Consider the following 21092-nt stretch of genomic DNA (forward strand, 5'->3'; position numbering starts at 1 on the left):
ACTGACATGCATATACAAACAAACACATACTGACATGCATATACAAACAAACACATACTGACATGCATATACATACAAACACATACTGACATGCATATACATACAAACACATACTGACATGCATGCACACACACACACACACACTGACATGCATACACACAGGCACTGACATACATACACACACACACACACACACACACACACACACACACACACACACAGGCACTGACATACACACACACACACACAGGCACTGACATACACACACACACACACACACACACAGGCACTGACATACACACACACACACACAGGCACTGACATACACACACACACACACACACACACACACAGGCACTGACATACACACACACACACACAGGCACTGACATACACACACACAGATACTGACATACACACACACAGATACTGACATACACACACACACACGCACACACATATACTGACATACACACACACACACGCACACACATATACTGACATACACACACACACACACGCGCACACATATACTGACATACATACACACACACAGATACTGACATACATACATACACACACACATACACACACATACACACACAGACAGACACTGACATACATACATACACACACAGACAGACACTGACATACATACATACACACACAGACAGACACTGACATACATACACACACACACACACACACACAGGCACTGACATACATACACACACACACAGATACTGACATACATACACACACACACACAGATACTGACATACACACACACACACACACACAGATAGATACTGACATACATACATACACACACAGACAGACACTGACATACATACATACACACACAGACAGACACTGACATACATACATACACACACAGACAGACACTGACATTCATACATACACACACAGACAGACACTGACATACATACACACACACACACACACAGGCACTGACATACATACACACACACACACAGGCACTGACATACATACACACACACACAGATACTGACATACACACACACACACAGATAGATACTGACATACATACGTCACTTCCTCACAGCACTACTTTGCGGCTGCAATTTTTTTAAAGGGGCCCGGTCGCGCTATTGCACGGCCACAGCGCTGACTGGGCCCATTGGGTGGCCCTAAATGCTTGGGCAGGGTTCAGGAGTTTGGCGGGCCATAGTTTGAGGACCCCTGCCCTAGGCACTCAGTACATGTTTTCTTTTGCCCTAATGTTAAGTGTGTGTTTTGTTTCCGTGTTCAAACAAAACAAGTAATTGATGTATTGATTCTGTTAAAATTTCAGTTAACAGTTAAGAATAATGAAAACTTTTTTTGTCTTTCTGTTTTGCATCACCGGTGGGATGTGTTAGTTTCGTAACTGTAAAATATACGCTTTTAGATGCACATTTTTCTTAATTGTATATTATTAGGTTAAGAAAACCTCAGAGTTGGAATGAAAATTAACATTTTGGTTATTTAAAAGCAAAACAAAAAGCCTATTTGCATGCAATTATATGTTTCAACTTTTGGTTGGAGAAACCCATGCTGACCCATGAGAATAAAAAAAATGTACCTGTGATCCTTAAGCTCTATGCTCCTTCTGTGATGTTACTCCCCCACGCTGCAATTGGTCACCAGCATGCTATGCGTGCTGACAATGGGTGCCTTTTATGCACAAAATTGAAAATGATACTACCAGAGGTGGGTTTACACCTCTAGCAGTCTCACTTTGAATGTGCAATTTACAGCAAGAAAATATGAACATACAGACTCCAGTCAAAATGACTGCTTCGAGTAACGAAGTTCTTTAATGTTTTCATTTCAAAATACTCTAGGTGGCAGCCTAAAATTGCAAACAGAATAGATGAACCTGCTGTAGGAAAGACTGAAATACATTTCATCGTATGTGTAGCTATGGACTAAATGTTCAATCCTACTGTATACATCACGCTTCCCCAAACTCCGGCCCTTGAGATGTTGCTGAACTGCAACTCCCATGAATCTATGAATGATATAGGCTGAGAATCATGGGAGTTGTAGTTCAGCAACATCTGGAGGGCTGGAATTTGGGGAAGCCTGGTCTACATAGATCAGACCAGAACACAGCAACAGCTACAGAAAGGTGTAATTGCTGTAAAAAATGTTTAAAGATTTTCCGTAACAAATACAGTATTATATGGCTAGGATTGTGGAAGTTGGAATTACACATTTAATATAGTACCTTAAAGGATCACTATAATGTCAGGAAAAGAAACTCATTTTCATGACACTATATAACCCTTAGGTCGTCCCCCTCACTTGGCGCTGAAGGGGTTTAAACCACTTAAGCTACTTACCTTTATCCAGCGCCGGGCTCCCTCGGCATTGATGACCTCTCCTCGCCCGCCGTCAGCTCTCTAGTTGAGCGGAGTGCGCATGCACAGCAAGAGCCGCACATGCATTCAAACAGTCCATCGGAAAGCATTTCTCAATGATTTCCTATGGACGGACTGCACGCTGGATGCAAATTTCGCATCCAGGGTCGCAGATGTGCCTCTAGTGGCTGTCAGGAAGACCGCCACTGGAGGCTGGATTAACCCTACTGCTATGTTTACATGTGAAGGGTTAAAACCTGGGCGACCTGGCACCTAGACCACTTTATTGAGCTGAAGTGGTCTGGGTGACTATAGTGTCCCTTTAACTCCTGGCTGCATTTATATTTATTTCTATGTAGCATGTGTGTCTTATAGAATGTGACGGCAGATAAGAACCATTTGGTCCATCTAGTCGGCCCAATTTTCTAAATACTTTCATTAGTCCCTTGCCTTATCTTATAGCTAGGATAGCCTTATGCCTATCCCACTCATGTTTAAGCTGTATTAACCTCTACCACTTCAGCTGGAAGGCTATTCCATGCATCCACCTGATATTATTTTTAAACCTTTGCCCCTCTAATTTAAGACTGTCCTCTTGTTGTGGTAGTTTTCTTCTTTAAATATAGTCTCTTCCTTTACTGTATTGATTCCCATTATGTATTTGAATGTTTCTATCATATCCCTCCTGTCTCGTCTTTCCTCCAAGCTATACATGTTAAGATCCTTTAACCTTTCCTGGTAAGTTTTATCCTGCAATCCATGAACCAGTTTAGTAGCCCTTCTTTGAACTCTCTACAGTATCAATATCCTTCTGGAGATACAGTCTCCAGTACTGCATACCATACTCCCTCTTTCTTCTGCTAATACCTCTCCCTATACAACCAAGCATTCTGCTAGCATTTCCTGCTGCTCTATTACATTGTCTGTATACCTTTGTCATCAGAAATAATTACCCCTAAATCCCTTTCCTCAGATGTTTAGGTTACTGTGTGATTACCAAATTCTAACTTAACCCAAACGGACTCTGTTCGCCTCACTAACTTTTATTAGGCTAGATTTTATGCTATCCTTCATATACAGGGCCACCCTTTCCCCTTTCTTGCTTTCCCTGTCTTTTCTATATAAAGAGTACCCTGGTATTGCTATGGTCCCAGTCATTTTTCTCATTATACCATGTCTCAGTAACAGCGACTAAATCTACATTATCAGTTGCCATTATTGCCACAAGTTCATGGATCTTATTCCCTGAACTGCGAGCATTTGTACACATGACTCTAAGCTTATCATTTTTATTTTAACACACTTGCAACAGGCACCTTCTGTCCATGTTTTGGGGGGCAATTAGATCAGTTGTTTTATCAACCTTTTGCACCTCCCTCCCAGTTTAAATACATCCTAGAAAAACCTCTGAACTGCTCACTGAGAAAAAAAAAATCCCTTTTGGGAAAAAAAGAATTTATAATAAAAAAAAGAGAGAAAAAAAAATCCCTTTTGAGAAAGATGCAAACCATCTTTTTTTGTACAGTTTATTTCCATTCCAAATAGTTACCATGAGAAATGAAGCCAAATCCTTGCTCCCGACACCATTCACCAAGCCACAAGTTAAAGTCCCTAATATGCACCCGCCTGTCGTTCTGAGTGTTATGCACAGGCAGAACTTCATAGAATGACAGTGTGGATCAACCTGCTGTATATCATTGACAAAAACACAAAACTTCCTTTACCTCTGAAACCTCATTGCAAGCCAAGTCATTTGTCCCTAGATGGACAAGTACATCAAATTCCCCTTCCTGCTTTGCTCGCTTAACAATATTACAAGTACGTCTCCTGTCTCTGGGAAGACATCTCACAAGACCACCATTGTCTCTCTCCACATCTCTTATGATAGAATCCCCCAACAACAACTACTTTCTATTAGGCCTCACCATAGTCTCCAAGCCTGTCTCCACAACACCACTACACTCTGTGCCTGAGCCTTAGTTAACTTCTCTTTCTAGCTTTACGTCATGTAGTGCTAGTTATCAATTTTGTATGATGTTCATTACTACTTAGAGGCTGTGTCATATAAGAAAAATCAAAACAAAGAAACATTAATTAAAATGCTTATACTGCAGTATAACAAGCTTTGGCAGTATGGGTTATCCACAAAAAAAATATGAAATTCATAGTAGTGAATTAAAACCACAAATTGCAGAAAGTCAGACTAAAATAACCAAGCTGTGACGGGGATATTGCACCCATTTCACCTGAAGTGGTCTGGATGCCTATAGTGTCCCTTTATGTGCTATTCACAAAGTACTTGCCACAGTAAAGAGAATTGGGTAAATTCGGGCAACCTGCGCATCCTTTAACTTTGTATTAAGTTACTGTTTATTTAAGATTTGAAAAGTAATGCTTTCAAATAATTGACCTTAATGTAAATATGTTAAATTATTTGTTTTTACTATTCCAGTTGTACAAGGGTAGGATCAATGCCACCAGTCATGTCATTCAGCATCCGATGTATGGTGCAGGACACAAATTCCGCACTCTTCATTTACCCATTTCCACTACACTGGCGGAGCTGCTGGACCGTGTTTCAGGCAAGATATTTATGCAATGTCTGCTTATATGTGTTAACAAACCTCAGAGATAATTTTAAAAAGAAACTGAAAGCCATTCAAAGAGAACACTTTTCTAGTATGAAACTGATCTGTGACAGATTTTTACCCTATGAAAATAATCTTTTTGAAATGTTGATGACTGGAATGTTTTTGAATGAATTGTTCATTATGTTTACATTGCAGCTCTTAACCCCTTAAGGACCAAACTTCTGGAATAAAAGGGAATCATGACATGTCAGGCACGTCATGTGTCCTTAAGGGGTTAAAGGACCACTCTAGTGCCAGGAAAGCATACTAGTTTTCCTGGCACTAGAGTGCCCTGAGGGTGCCCCCACCCTCAGGGACCCCCTCCCGCCCGGCTCTGGAAAGGGTAAAAGGGGTTAAACTTACCTTTTTCCAGCGCTGGGCGGAGAGCTCTCCTCCTCCTCTCCGCCTCCGATCCTCCCCGTCGGCTGAATGCGCACGCGCGGCAAGAGCTGCGCGCGCATTCAGCCGGTCACATAGGAAAGCATTCATAATGCTTTCCTATGGACGCTTGCGTGCTCTCACTGTGATTTTCACAGTGAGAATCACGCAAGCGCCTCTAGCGGCTGTCAGTGAGACAGCCACTAGAGGAAATAGGGGAAGGCTTAACTAATTGATAAACATAGCAGTTTCTCTGAAACTGCTATGTTTATAAAACAATTAGTTAACCCTAGCTGGACCTGGCACCCAGACCACTTCATTAAGCTGAAGTGGTCTGGGTGCCTAGAGTGGTCCTTTAAGTCTGCCCGTAGTGACTGTATACCAGACAGCCACTAGAGGGCTTCCTGAATCGAAACAGACTTTTGGTCTGGTATCTGACACTGGACGTCCTCACGCTCTGTATGAGGACCTCCAGCGTCAGATTTTCTCCATAGGGAAGCATTGATTCAGTGATTTCCAATGGGGAGGTCTAATGTGCGAGCGGCACTTGCTGTGCATGCGCATTAGCACCTGCTCGTTGATTTTTTTTAATTCTAATTTGAAGGACCTGCTTGACAACCCAGGCAGACAGTCCAGAGATTTTAATTGGCAAGCCCTATATTTAACCCTTTAATTTTTCTAAAACACCATAAAACTTTTACATGGGGGTATTTTTATACTCTGGAGTCTTCGCTGAACACAAATATGAGTGTTTTAAAAAGCAAAACCTATCAAGATGATGATCTCACTAGTAAAAGTGCAGTTTTTAATTTACAAAAAACGTGCAGTTTTTAATTTACAAAAAACAAACGCTAACTTTGGCCAGCGTTTGTAACTAAGTGGCTACTACAAAAGACTTGAAATACCCTATTTTCAATACCCTGGGTTGTCTTCATTTAAAAATGGTATGCCATGATGGGGTTGTTTCACATTCTTTGTCTACTATATGGTCTCAAAAGGCAACACTGACCCAGCAAACCAATCTGCCAAACTGAATTGGGCAAACCCTATATTGACTCTGTAACTTTCCAAAATACCATAAAACCTGTACATGGAGGGTATTGATATACTCTGAAGACTTCGCTGAACACAAATATGAGTGTTTAAAAAAGTAAAACCTATCACAATGAGGAAATCGCCAGTAAAAGTGCAGTTTTTCTGTAAAAAATAAAAAAATGCAAAAAAAACAAATATGAATGCTGTGGCTACTACAAAAGACTGGACATACCCCATTTTGAATACACTGAGTTGTCTTCATTTTCAAATGGTATGTCATGATGAGGTTAATTTTCATTTCTAGGCTGCTATACTGTTTCAATGGCAACACAATCTGGCAAATAGCAATTTACAAAAACAGAAAAGGCAAATCTTATGTTTGACCCTGTAACTTTCCAAATCCCCATAAAACTTGTACTTGAGGGGTACTGTTGTACTCGTGAGACATTACATTACACAAAAAAGTGTTTTAGAGCAGTAAAATGTATTATACTGATAAGATGGGTGAAATGGCAGTTTATGTGTGAATAATGCAACAACAACAAAACCCAAATATAAATGCTAATTTTGGCTAGGGTTTGTGACTAAGTGGCTACTAAAAAAGACTGGACATACTCCATTTTGAATACTGTGGGTTGTCTACTTTTACAAATGGTATGCCATGATGGGATTAATTTTCATTCCTCAAAGGCAACATAGGCCCAGCAAACCAATCTGGCAAATTTCAATGTGCAAACATGGAAGAGCCCTACATTTGACCCCCTGGAGCTTTTTAAGCCTAATTGCTACTTTGTAGCAATTTCCACCTCAGTGTTCTAAGTGTTCGTTTGGGTGGCCGCAATTTCTATGGACGACCACGAGGTGGCGGCCATCTTGTTCCCATGAACGCAGGCAGCGGTGTTTGGACATGAATCTCATGGAACTGAAAACGGACACAAACTCCCGAACACCGCTGGACTTCCAGCATCACCTGCGTTCGGTTCTACAGTACTTATAACAGCGCTGTTTGGTGGAAACATTCCCACGTACAAGGGGAGCAAGCTCCAGGGTAAGACTATTGACTATGTTCGGTAGTTTGTTCGTTTTCCAAACTACCGAACTAGACCACCGACAGCAAGCCCTGATTCTCTGGAACTGTTTTGGGTATGGGACCATATGGGCGGTCTGTCAAAAATAAGACTTCCAGGAAATTCCTGAACATCTGAACTGATCTGGGTGATTTTTGGATATGTTGGTCACCTAGTTCAGGGCTATCAGGGGATGTAACTTTTGTGGGAGTTTTGTGTGTTTTAAGGTGTTTTTGTGGGATTTGTAAAAATGCGTGTTTTTTGTGTTTGGAGATAATTTAATTTAGTATAGTGCTTGACTCCATTATCTTCCAGGCATAGGGGAGGGATGGACCTATTTTGTATGGGAGTGTCCTGGACCTGAGAGCCAATGTAAATGTGTATTTGCTTATACTGAGGTTTACTCTCTGGTCCAGGGGGAGTGCCCCTTGCATGGGGACTGCCATAAAAGGCCTGTTGTAGCTACCATTAAACTGAGATTCGTTTTACCCTTCATGAAGTCTAGGCTCATGATTGGGGGATTGGAGAGCTATATTCACTCTGGGGATTGCTATAATCACTATACTCCCTTGGATCACAACGATTGCTCTTGTAAGGGCAGCCTGCTTCGCACTCTGGACTAGGAGAGGTCTAATTACTGGAAGATGGATCCTTGTCTTGGGTCCAGGGTGGGTGGAAGACAGCGAGACACAAACCAAGCTGCGGCGTGTTTGTGGGGTTTACTGTTGTTATGGTGCTCGCAAGTACAACGAATCTGCGATTGACGGAGGTACCCAGTCGGGGTGCGAGGTGGTCCGTCACAAACAGTTTGACTGTTCAAATAACCACGTAAAGACCTAACATTTGAGAAAGCAGACACTCCAGGGTATCTCATATGGCGTATATTGTACCTTAACTTGACACCATTTTTCACCACTTTATATCAAACTTTGTGATGGAAAAATAAAAAAGTACTTTTTTTTTTTTTTTTTTTGCTGCATATATTGTGCATTTGATATGTGCCACTGATAAAATCCCCCAAATTGTGATCAGTAGCATCTTCTAAGTAAAACAATATGCCCAAAGTTCGATCTAGACACTATTTTGTGAAGTTAGTGCTGTAAAAGAGAGGTGTCAAAGTGTGAATTTGCATAAATGGGGTTGATGGTCCTACAAAGGCTTGCTATTTCTTAAAGAAGACATCCCAGGGTATTTCAAATGGCAAATTTTGAACCTTCTCGTGGGATAATCTTTAAGCTAGTTTGTACCAAGTGTAGTGGTTATATGTTTTATTTATTTTAATTTTTTTTTTTTTACTGTTAACCCTGAACTAGCCAAACACTAAATCTCCCCATTTCCCACTAACTTTAACTTACCCCAGCTAAATAAATAAATACATTTTAAAATATTACAGAAATAAATTTTACCCTGAGGGTTAAAAAAATAAGTTAACCCTTGGAGGTTAAAAAAAAAATAAAATAAAAAAAATTTCACATTGTATACTGTGACCTGTATTTTTCTTATTGCAGGCAGTGATCAAAGGTCAGGGAATGCTTAATTTGTATTAGAATAGTGTAAGGGGGGTTGAGATTCTTAACAAACATAGTTTATTTTTATTTATTTTTAGACTGGGAGAAGCAGATCCGTGTCTCCCCATTTCACTGCTTACACAGAGGTGGAAGGAGGCGGATCAGAAGACCTGTGAACGCTGTGACTGGTTCTCACTGCGATCACAGGTGCTGGGACAGTGTGATTGACTGCTAGTGGTCTGGTTCAAACATCGCGGCAGATTGCAGCAGCATTAACCCCACGATTGCCGCAATTGGGGTTAATCTTGGTAAATTACGGAAATTTCCCACATGCGTCATTAAGGGTCGAACTGCTATGACAGAAAATTTCCATTTTGTGTCCTTAAGGGGTTACTTTCTTCTTATCTGCCCTCATTCCTTGAATTCCAACATTGGGAATTATGCAGTTGGGGCAAAGCGGATGTGGGTCCTGAGGGCGGAGTCACCAGGGACATGATTGTGTCATTTGTGACGATCATAATGAAGGGGAGTGGCAGCCTGTCGGTCATGCTCTACTAATTAATATTTGTGCAAGTGACAAGGACAAAATAAATCTGTATAACCATGTTTGTATGACCTTCAAAATAAAAATAAATTACACTTTGATTTTTGGTGTACTTGAAGCAGACCTAGCCAATTCTCTAAGCTGACTAATTAATCTTTTTTTTTTTTTTTTTTTTTTTTACAGTATACAATACGGAGACAACTAAACCAGTGGTCTCTGTAGCAAAGCTCACTCTGCATAGGGAAATCCGTATGCTTATTCATAGAGGGCAGGACTACCTTAAATAACAAAAAACAAACAAAAAAACTGTCTGTACTTTGTTAAAACGTGCAGTGCCCCATTCATTTATCCTTCCTATTTAACATGTTCTTGGTAACTGATTGTAGTATAGGTAATGGCTGTTTCTGTTTTTATTCACTATTTCTTGACATGTGCGGACTTTGTGTCTGCATATTGACTTGACTTCTATCACGAACTAGCATCAGTTTCATGTAGATTTGCAATTTGGCAGAGTGAACTTCTTTTGCCATATTTATCACGTCATGCTTGTCCAACTGTAGACACTTAAATGGATGAAAGTCAAGCGTGTTTAGCATTTGTTATTGCATTATACAAGAAATGGAAATTTGTGCTGTAATATCTCCATTTGACCTCTGAGTCATGTCCATGAAAGTGTCAGTTATAAAACAAAGTGCCGTTTAGTGAGTAAAAAAATGTGTCTAAAAAAAATCATGATTATTGGCCTAAAATACATGAACTCCTCAATGTATTCAAAGTCAAGGACGGCACACTCCCAGACAAGTGCAGTGCGCGACAAGTTTGTATGTAAGTGATAGATTTAGCATCAGTGAGTTACAGTGATATTGCAAACAGTCTATTTTGCATTGATAGATTGTTCTCCTTTTAAGACCTTGAATAGCTAATCCTTGTTTTGCTCTTTTTACTGGCTTGCATTAGACGTGCATTGTCTCTTTAATGAAACAGATCTTGTGTTTGAGAGTATGGACTCACTCTTGTGCAATTTCGCACTTATAACGTTTGCTTGTGTAGATTTCTACAGTGTTGGTGACTGTAAATGGAATTTAAAAAAAAAAAATTGTGTATCTATTTGGTAATCTGAAGCCATTATAGTATCAAACAATAATAAATTGAGATAATTTAAAGGGATACTCCAGATAGTACCAATACAACTTTAATGCATCTGACATAGTTTTAACCTCATTAATGTGCTTTATTTTTTGCATGTCCTGATCTTTATTTAAAAAAATAATTGTGCACAATGCTGCACCATGAGCCTCCTTAGGTATGCTCCCTCACTCAAGAAAATAATCCTTCTCAAATGTGTGTGAACAGTTTAGCCATTGACATCACTAAGTGGATCTACAAAGCAACCTGCATTACAAGCAGAGGACACCCCGGGAGACGCATAATGAGGATGTCACTACTTGTTTGTAGTTTCTCTGACTGTCAGCAGCCAAGTTGTGTATTAAAAGTATATACACTTAGAATTAAGTCTTTCTTGAATGGCATGGATAAAGTGATAAGGCTTCTATTGCAGCCTTTTGCAAAAAAAGATAAATGGGGCTGTTAGCCAGTGCTAAACTACATCGGGGATGTCTTGTATGCATGGGCATGCTGGGCAGCTGCCTTGGGGTCCCATCATTTACTTTCCAACTTTTCAGTATATTATTCCAGGAGATTTCTTCAAAACTTTCAAACTCTCTTTATTAAAACGTTTAGATTGACTAATCACCTCATTATCAGCTGTTATCTGTCCATGCGATCTTGCTGTTGTGAATACATATGTTGACCTTGACGAAGGTAATTGTACATAAGCAAGACAAAGTCGACACAAACAATTTAGTTTTAAGCCGTAAAGCTATAATAAAGATCTTCTAATATTTTTAACAGTCCATGTCCGTTGCCTCCCCCTGCTATCTACTAAATGTTTGTGTGGATTAATGTCTGCTGTCCAGCATGTTTTTTTTTTTTAATGTTTAATCACTTATTATGTTGGAGGTGACAATAAACATGAGCTTAATTTTATCGATATTTAATATTTTTATTACTGTAAGTGGTTATGCAGGAATGGCCCGAGTGCACTGCTTTGCCCAGGAGCCTATAATGCTTTTAAGACGACACTGAACTACATTTCCCGTAATGCATCAATTTATTCCACAGTGTTTTAAGAAGACATTCATATAACTCAAAAGAAAAAAAAGTTCATCAGATAGTAAGAGGTGAAGAGAACCTAGTGTAATAAAGGCCCTTCTTGTTTCACCATCACAAAGTCATGATATCAATCATTTGCCATGAAATGATGTGTAGCTGATGCAACCTATTTTAAACTTTTTTTAATTTTTTGTCACACATATGCTTGAAAGCAAAATAATTTCCTAAACTGGCTGGTATCTAAGAGAGTGCCCCCAGGTCAATGTCTTCTTCTGCTTTTAGTTAAAAATGAAATCTCTTTAACACAATTTTATTGATCCGTATTTTAGACACGCCCAGTATCACTGCCAAACTGATCAATGAGCAGAAGGATGACAAGGAGAAGAAAAACCACGAAGAGAAGGAAAAGGTGAAGGCAGAAAATGGTTTTCAGGACAACTACAGTGTTGTTGTAGCTTCTGGTAAGTTTGCAGTATGTTGTTTTGTATATTTTTATTTTTATTCATTATTTTGTTGGAAACATTTTTTATTTTAACGGTCCGTTGTACCATATTGTCAGATCTGTAAAGCACCTTAAAGGAACATCCAGGCACCAAAATAACTTAATCTAAATTAAGTTATGACGCCATAAGGCCACCGGGCCCACTCCTACCTTCAGGGGTTAAACCTTTCAAGAGTTCTTCCGCTATGTATTTATTGCACATATCAAAGAGTCAGTTTAGACCGCATAAGGCATCATAATAACTTGATCAAGATGGCGCACTGTTAACCGTAGCACCCTAAAGTTGCCTACAGCTCAGATCACAATTCCTCCCACAGGTGACATCCGGCTTCTGAAATTAGCAGTGCCAGAAAGGGAACATACCTTTTCCAAGCCAGTTTTGAATGGAGAGTCACTGATTGGCCACTTTCAGCAAATCAGCGGCTCCAATGGCACTCCGCTCTTCTTGAAACTGAAATTGCTGAAGCCAGATGCCGTCTGGGGGAAGTGAGATCAGCACAGGAGGCAACTTTGGGGTTCAACCATTAACAGTGCGCCCGGACACCACCTGGCACTATAAACCATGGCAGAAGATTCAGAACAAAATTTGGAGACCTCTCCTGTCCTCATGATGGACACGGTCTGTTTCAACTTATGCTTTATGCTGTAAACATCTGTATGCAACCAGATAACATAATGCAATCAGATAACATAATGCATTGTTGAGCTGCATTTGTTTTTAAAGAACAATTACCGGTATTTTAAGCTCAATTTTATTAAAAAGATAAAATAATATATCAATTTACGGTAATTGGCTGGCATTGGTGTTTTGTAAGTATATTGTAAGCTCACAGTTCACTTTACATGACTTGCATGTGATGGATCACAGACAGGCTTTAATGCTACTTTAATATCATAATGTGTAATTACATATTATTCTCTAACCCTTATTTGCTATATTTTGAGCTTGCCCTTTTTTTTTCTGCTTCAAACACATACAATTTAACAACTGCCTGTTCACTTGCTGCCTAGTATATCCCACACTTTGTCAGGTGCAATTGTAGTGATATAATCAATGTTATTCACGTCAACTCTAAGTGCTTTTAATGTTATGGCTGATCAGTGTAAACAATTGTAGCAGAGCTCAAGTACTCAAGACGGGTACATCCAATATTTTCCTTCTTTCAAGAGTATAGTATTGTGAATGTAGCCATTATATCCTCTAGCTGTGTCCTCACCAGACTAGGATGACAGGGAATCCAAATCTTGAATGTCCCATGGTGTAATCTCGAAACATCATTTACCTCAGGATAGAGCTCATCCTCTGCCACACATTGTCCAAAAAGCGTTTGGATTGGAGGCACCTAGGCAGGGCAACAGCACTTTAAATTTTTTACTGTGTCACTGCCATGCTGAGATGTGACTCAGTTGCATATGTGTGGCTGGTTAATCTCGGTATCGGAAAAAGGGGGGATCCTGGAACCCTGAGAAGAGGGGCGCACACTCAAGTCCTGGGTATTCCCAGATGCCTTCCCGCCATCCTTCCCAAAGAGCGCTGTGTCCTGACCCAGCAAATAGTTTCATAGTGATAGAGGGTATATCCCGGTCAGGCCCCTAATGTCAGGATATGTCCAGGCCATCCATCCAGTTAATGCAGTTTCACTAAAAGAAAAAACATGAGGAATTGGTAATAATGCCAGAAAGAGTACAGAAAAATGGCAGAAATCAGTAACCACTGTTAACCCAGATCCAGCTGTGGTCTATAATATCCAATACTCACAGTGACAGTAGTTCTCTGGGTATGTTTAGAGGGTTCTCGGATAAGGTCCATGGTCTGGCCTCAAAGCCCCAGGAACAGAGGCATCTGTTATAACCATGTCTAAAATCTTATGAGAAATTATGAGCCTAACCATTCTGTCTTTCATAGCTATCTAATAATATCCCGAGTGTATTCAGGTAGTATATTTTCAGTGTAGAAGGTTGGATGATCAAAATGTATACTTTAGACATCAACCAAAAACTGAACTGACCACGGATTGCCTCAGGGACACACACACTATTGGGGAGTTTTGAATCTGTTTTGCATTCTACAATAGCTGTAATCAGAAATATTTGATTGCTGACTAAGTTTAGTATACATATTTTTACCAAAAGGTGCCCAGCGAAATCTCCTCTGGTTTCCTCTCACAGTGAACAGAGTTATAAATCTTACTATTCTGAGTAGCTGGGCTCACTGCTGCCCACCTGCTATTCCCTGGTTTGTAGTGAGGTGACCTATAGTGAGTCTCGATCCTTAGCTGAACAATTCTTTATGCCCTGCCTTCATACTGTTACCACTGCATAGGAGGAATCTCTTTAGTTAAAGGAACACTATAGTCACCTAAATTACTTTAGCTAAATAAAACCGTTTTAGTGTATAGATCATTCCCCTGCAATTTCACTGCTTAATTCACTGTCATTTAGGAGTTAAATCACTTTGTTTCTGTTTATGCAGCCCTAGCCCTAGGAGGCTCTTGCAGGGTCTATAAAGCTATTAACATAGCAGGGGATAAGAAAATCTTAATTAAACAGAACTTGCAATAAAGAAAGCCTAAATAGGGCTCTCTTTACAGGAAGTGTTTATGGAAAGCTGTGCAAGTCACATGCAGGGAGGTGTGACTAGGGTTCATAAACAAAGGGATTTAACTCCTAAATGGCAGAGGATTGAGCAGTGAGGCTGCAGGGGCATGTTCTATACACCAAAACTGCTTCATTAAGCTACAGTTGTTCAGGTGACTATAGTGTCCCTTTAAGCTTTTTCTTTGTTTAGGTTGAGCTGTATGCTTAATTTACTGCATGACTGATTGTGTGTGTGTGTGTGTGTGTGTGTGTGTGTGTGTGTCTCTTTTTACTAGTCCTGTTTATTTATTGCACTCACAGTGCTTCTCCAACTGGTCAGTCAGGTGACAGTAAAGTGTGTGGTTTGTTTTCCCTGAATGTTTGTGGATGGTTTTTGAGTGCTTGATAATTTTTTGTTTGGTTTTGTTTTTTTGTGTTCCCAATTGTTTGTGATAAGTAAAGAATAATTTATAGACACATTTTATCATTTAATTTTTTAAACCACCACTGATAATTTTTTTTTTCTTTTTGTCTAGTAGCGTTAAGATTTTCTTTTCATTAGTGTTTATAGTGCTGTGACTAATGACAAAGATGCAGCCTTGGCCACATTGAAGAAAGCATTACATGATTTCTCAGGGTTATGCACTAAAGTGGGTATTCTCAGTAACTTAATTATTAAGTAAAGCGAATTATAATTTAAAAGTCAAAATAATGGAACTAGAAGAATTCTCCTAGAAAGCTTTGCTTCCAATTTGGCTTTTTTTGGCCTGAACTTAGAAATTCACTTTGAATTCCTGACAGTTCTCACTTTAGTGATTAACTCTTGTGTGTAATTGATATTACCATAGAGTAATGTATAAACTTTTGTAGATCTGTAACTAGAGTTGGATTCCAATTAAAATATCCATAAAGCATCAAATATAAAGAAGCAAATACCCGCTCAAGTGGACATCTGCAGTGTCCTTGAGTCTTATATATCATTAGTGGTTAACATTGCCAATCAGCTTCTGTGGTGGTAATGTAAATTCACTGAAATCTTACTGTACCTTAGAAGTTAATGTTTGTTTTGCTAGAAGTTAGCATGTTTTTCTAATTATTCACTATTTGAATAAAACATTAAAAGAAAATATTATACTGTTATTATCTAATGAACTTTTTCACTTTAGGTTTGAAATCCCAGTCAAAAAGAGCTGTAGCGTCCACACCACCGCGTCCACCATCCAGGAGAGGAAGAGTAATGACAGATAAAGTAGGTTCGTCGTCAGGAGTAGACTCTTCCAGCAAGACTATCAGCATCCCAGTTTTTCATCTGTACCATAAATTATTACCAGGTACCATTACAATGACAAATGCAAAAAACAGAAAATAAGCCTTTTTAATCATTTTGTTAGAGAAGTTTGTTTTTAAATATATCCTCGTTTTGTATTTGATTTTGAAATCTTAATCTGTATCCTGTTCTTCGACTATACATTGCAGTTTCAGAACACGTTATGTTTTTGGTGATATTTATTTTAGAAAATACAGACTTTTTGTTTTTTTTAGCATTTCATTTGTAAAGTTTGAATAGTTTCTAAACATAGCAATTGTAAAGAAAATAAATAGGTTGGATGAAATATTTATTTTATTTATATATCTATCTCTACAGCTTGTGTATTAATGAATACCGTTAAATATCAATTGCCTCTCAATAACAAATCATGGATTGTTTCTTCCTGTAATTATTAAAACTTTAATAATCAATTTAGTTAAATGTATGTAATTATGTAAATTTTTGGTTCTCATTTATCACTGATGCCCAGTCTGAGATTTGTCTTTGTTTTTCTTTTGCGGTCTTTAATTTCTTAGGACAACCATTACCCCCTGAAATGACACTTGCGCAACTTCTTACTCTGCTGTACGATAGGAAGCTCCCTCAGGGTTTTCGCTCAGTAGACCTAACAGTCAAACTAGGCTCCAAGGTCATATCCGATCCAAGCTTGTCAAAGACGGACTCTTTTAAACGTCTTCACACAGAGAAAGGTATGCATATTGGGTGTCACAAGTGCAGTACTGCTAATGTTATCTGAAAAAAATATGATTAAAGGACACTGTAGGCACCCATACAACTTCAGCTCATTGAAGTGGTCTGGATGCAAACGCCCTTCACCCTTAACCCTTCAAGTGTAATTATTGCAGCTTTTATAAACTGCAATATTTACTTTGCAGGGTTAAGTCCTCCTTTAGTGGCTGTCTTCCAGACAGCCACTAGAGAGACTTCTGGCTTCTTAGACGACTTTAAGTCGTCTAAATGATGCTGGACGTCCTCATGCTATGCATGAGGACCTCCAGCGTCACCGGAATCCTCATAGGAAAGCATTAAATAATGCTTTCCTATGGGGAGGGGAAATGCGCGAGCGTGTGGCCATTGCCGCACATGCACATTAGGTCTCCCTAAGCGGGGGAGGTGTGTGGGGGTGGAGGCTGACCCAGCGCCGAGGGGCAAGTGTCTGAATGGGGTTTTAACCCTTTCAAGGATGTGGGGAGGATCCAGGATCCTCTAGTGCCAGGAAAAAATTAGTTTGTTTTACTGGCACTGAAGAATCCCTTTAAAACATATTTGATGTAAAATTGTGTTTTAAGAATTTGTTTTTATAGGGGGAATTACTTGAATAAGTTGCTTATAAGATTAGAGGACATGGCAGGCCATTAGTATTAATGGTTTTCTGATTTAATATTTTTAAATTAATATTTGGTTTTATATTCACGTACGTTTGGGGATTTTTTATTTGTATACAGTTATAATATAATTATTATACAGATTTTGCTGTATTCTATTACTAGTCTACTAAAAAGGGAAAAAATAAATAAATAGCAGTTCCATGGGCCATCACGGTAATGCATCTTAGAAATACAGAGGAACTCAACACATATTAAGGATTGGTTAAAAACTTATGGAAATACAGTTTGAGAACAACTTTTTTTGCTTTTATATACATTTCTAGTATATTTATCACAGCAAAGACTTTCCATACTATGTTTCATTAAGGGTTCCAATATACATTTAAAATGATTGTTTTCTTCAGATTTCATCTGCCACAAAGAAAATAATTTTGTTCTAATTTATGCATGTGCATATCTGAGGTGTTCAGATGACAGCTTTGTAAATTTTATAATATTGTTATTGAATTTTCTGGAAAATTGAGTCTTTAAAGTTTGAGTTGTGGGTTTATTTACTAAATTTGGAATTAAGGACAAAATTGCAAAGCTGGAAATGTTGAACAGTTGAAGAATCTTGCCTTTGTGGCATAAAAACTGTAACTCATTGTCATTAGTTTCTGGTTTAGTGAATACCCACACAAGATTAGAAGTATATACACCCACACCACCTACTTAATCATTGAATTCAGGTGTTTTAGTCAGACCCATTGCCACTGGGGTTTAAAAATTCAGCATCTAGCCATGCAGTCTGTAAAATGGGTCATTCCGAAGAGCTCAGTGAATTCAAGCTAGGTACTGTGATAGGATGCCACCTTTGTAAGAAGTCAGCTCGTGAAATGTCATCCCTGCTAGATATTTTACAGTCAACTGTCAAGTGATATTATTGGAAAGTGGAAGCATTTAGGAACAGCAGCCACGAAGCGGAAGGCCACATAAAGTTGCATTGCAGAGTCAACAAGTTCTTTGGCGCATTGTGCTTAAAAATCGCCAAAGCTCTGCTGATTCCACAGCTAAAGATCCCCAAACTTCCAATTGCATATTATATCCGCACAAAACCTGTGTCGGCGAGAGCTTCATGGAATGGGTTTCCATGGATGAGCAGTTGCATGCAAGCCTCACATCGCCACTTACAATGCCAGGCATTAGATCAATAGATCAAGTGGTGTAAAGCATGCTGCCACATGACTCTGGAGATGTGAAAACATGTAATGTGGAGTGACCAATCACAATTCTCTATTTGACAGTCTGATGGGCTAGTCTGTGTTTGGTTGATGCCAGGAGAACTTTACCTGTTGAAGTGCATTGTGGCAACAGTTTGGTGGAGGAGATTTGGGTATGGGGTGGCTGTTTTTCAGGGGTAAGGATAGGCCCCTTGCTTCCAGTGAAGGGAAGTCTTTGTGGGAACAGTTTGACTGTACCCCAGTGCACCAAAAAAATGCCCATAAAGACATTGTTGGATGAGTTTGGTGTGAAAAATCTTGGCTGACCTGTACAGAGCTCTGACCTCAACCCCCATTGAACACCTTTGGAATGAACTGAAACAGATTGTACGCCAGGCTCTTTCGTCAAACATCAGTGCCTGACCTCACAAATGCTCTACTGGATGAATGTGCAAAACTTCCCACAGAAACACTCCAATACCTTGTGGAAAGCCTTTCCAGAGGAATGGAAGCAAAGGGGAGATCAACTACATATTAATGTCTCTGTATTTAGAATATAATGCCATAAAAGTCCCAGTTGTAATGGTCAGTAGTCACAATACTTTTGTCCATATAGTGTGTGTTTGTGTAGAGACACACACACTATCTATCTATCTATTTATCTATCACAATGTTTGTGTTAACATTAAACGGATACAGAATTTAGATGTTCTTGTATGTTCATTATAAGGTTTTCCCTTAACAGAACATGGGGATTTTTTGGGTTCATGCCCCGAAGATGAAGTGATTAGCCCAAGTGATGAGTGCATGGAATCTGTTCTGGATGACTCTTTTATGGACACATGTCCAATTCAATCTCCATTGCAAGTATTTGCTGGAATGGGTGGACTTGCCCTTATTGCAGAACGACTTCCTATGCTGTACCCTGATGTCATTCAGCAAGTAAGAGTAACTGGTTGTCAATCTTTTTTTTTATTGTGACAGTTGAGTTTGAGTGTTTAAATAATAAAACAATTGGCATACATTCAACGTTATATATATTCACTTTTTACTTTTTTATACCACTCTTTTCATATTAAATATAGCTCCTCCAATTCATATATTATTGAGTTTTATAACCAGGAGCAGCTGATTAAATGGTGTCTAGAGATTGGTAATAGATGGAGTAACTGTAAAAACAGACCCAGTTCTAAAACTGCCCTTGCCTGAAAAATCATACATTATTAATTTTAAAAAAATAGACTCAGGCAGGTACATCTTTATAATGCACACATCTGCAGTCCATGTAATGTTTGTTGTCCCCAATATATATACACATATTTATATATATATTTCTTAACTCTTAAACAGGCTAGGACATGATGTTTGTTTTAATTAAAGGGGCAAACCAACCAAATGTAATAATAAATAGCAGATTAGTTTATTAACCTTTAAACTTAACCTTAGTAAACCCAATGCCAATCAGTCATAGTTAAGCTGACCACCTTTAACCCCTTAAGGACACGTCATGATTCCCTTTTATTCCAGAAGTTTAGTCCTTAAGGGGTTAAAGCCACTTTCCAAAGTCCATCCTCGAATATTAACCGTATGGATGACTTTCCCGCTTCAATTTCCACAAACACCACAGCAATAATGATTAAAATAGAGGGAGGGAAGGCAGGAGTCCAACTGCGCAGCTCACTTCTTAACAGTCTAGCAGCATTGTCAAGATTGCTCTCCTGCCAGGGATGTTTATAATTATTCTTTTCTTGCTGATTTGCGCTCGCAACCACACAGACCAATTCTTGAACAGTCCTCAGTCCCCTTAGCAACTGTCTGGTTACTACAATTTGCCCATAGACTTGCCAGCCTACTTATAAACTAAAACGTTTAACGTGCAAAGCAACTTCTCTTCAATTGAGCAGAGTTAAACTGTCAAGAGATAACCTGACCCCAAGTTAACTATTCCTTGTTACGATACATATTCTGCCACAGCGCTCATTGCCTGTGGCATTCTGTTTTTGCTATTTATCCCTGAGGCCCTCACCTCTACTCTTAGGGAGGCATTGCATTAAGGTCTTGCTTGCAATAATAATCTTTCCATTGGAATTATTAAAATGTGTTTGTTTCGGCCTTCAAGCAGCAAGTCTTTTTATTTTTTTTCAATATTGCCATCATGTGTAAATGCCAGTAATCAATTTTGGGAAAACCTGATTCTATTGCTCCTTTGTTCATATTACCTTTTTTGGCCTGTTGGTATATTTAAAGTGATACTCTTGGGTAATATGCAATCACAGAAAAAACGCTTTCACATTCTAGCGGTCCTTCTCTGCACCTGTTTTATTTTGCACTTTTTATCATTTTTATTTTATTTACTTTAAGCACGTTGAAAACTTGAATACTTCAAGTGTAGTGATACTGGAATTCTTATTCTCAGCTGGCCAATTAATAAGGTG

The 21092-nt window shown here is 39.0% G+C and overlaps 1 protein-coding gene across 1 annotated transcript in view; it reads left to right on the plus strand.

The window, feature by feature from the left end:
* Window positions 1-21092, plus strand: part of BIRC6 (baculoviral IAP repeat containing 6) — a 305550-nt gene that overhangs the window by 155540 nt on the left and 128918 nt on the right. Inside the window, exons 57-61 of the mRNA XM_063443109.1 lie at window positions 4840-4969; window positions 12051-12182; window positions 15967-16131; window positions 16646-16819; window positions 19403-19599. Of these exons, the coding sequence (XP_063299179.1) occupies window positions 4840-4969; window positions 12051-12182; window positions 15967-16131; window positions 16646-16819; window positions 19403-19599 (798 nt within the window). The remainder of the gene's footprint in view (window positions 1-4839; window positions 4970-12050; window positions 12183-15966; window positions 16132-16645; window positions 16820-19402; window positions 19600-21092) is intronic.

This window comes from Pelobates fuscus, chromosome 2 (genome assembly GCF_036172605.1).
Source record: "Pelobates fuscus isolate aPelFus1 chromosome 2, aPelFus1.pri, whole genome shotgun sequence".
Taxonomy (NCBI): domain Eukaryota; kingdom Metazoa; phylum Chordata; class Amphibia; order Anura; family Pelobatidae; genus Pelobates; species Pelobates fuscus.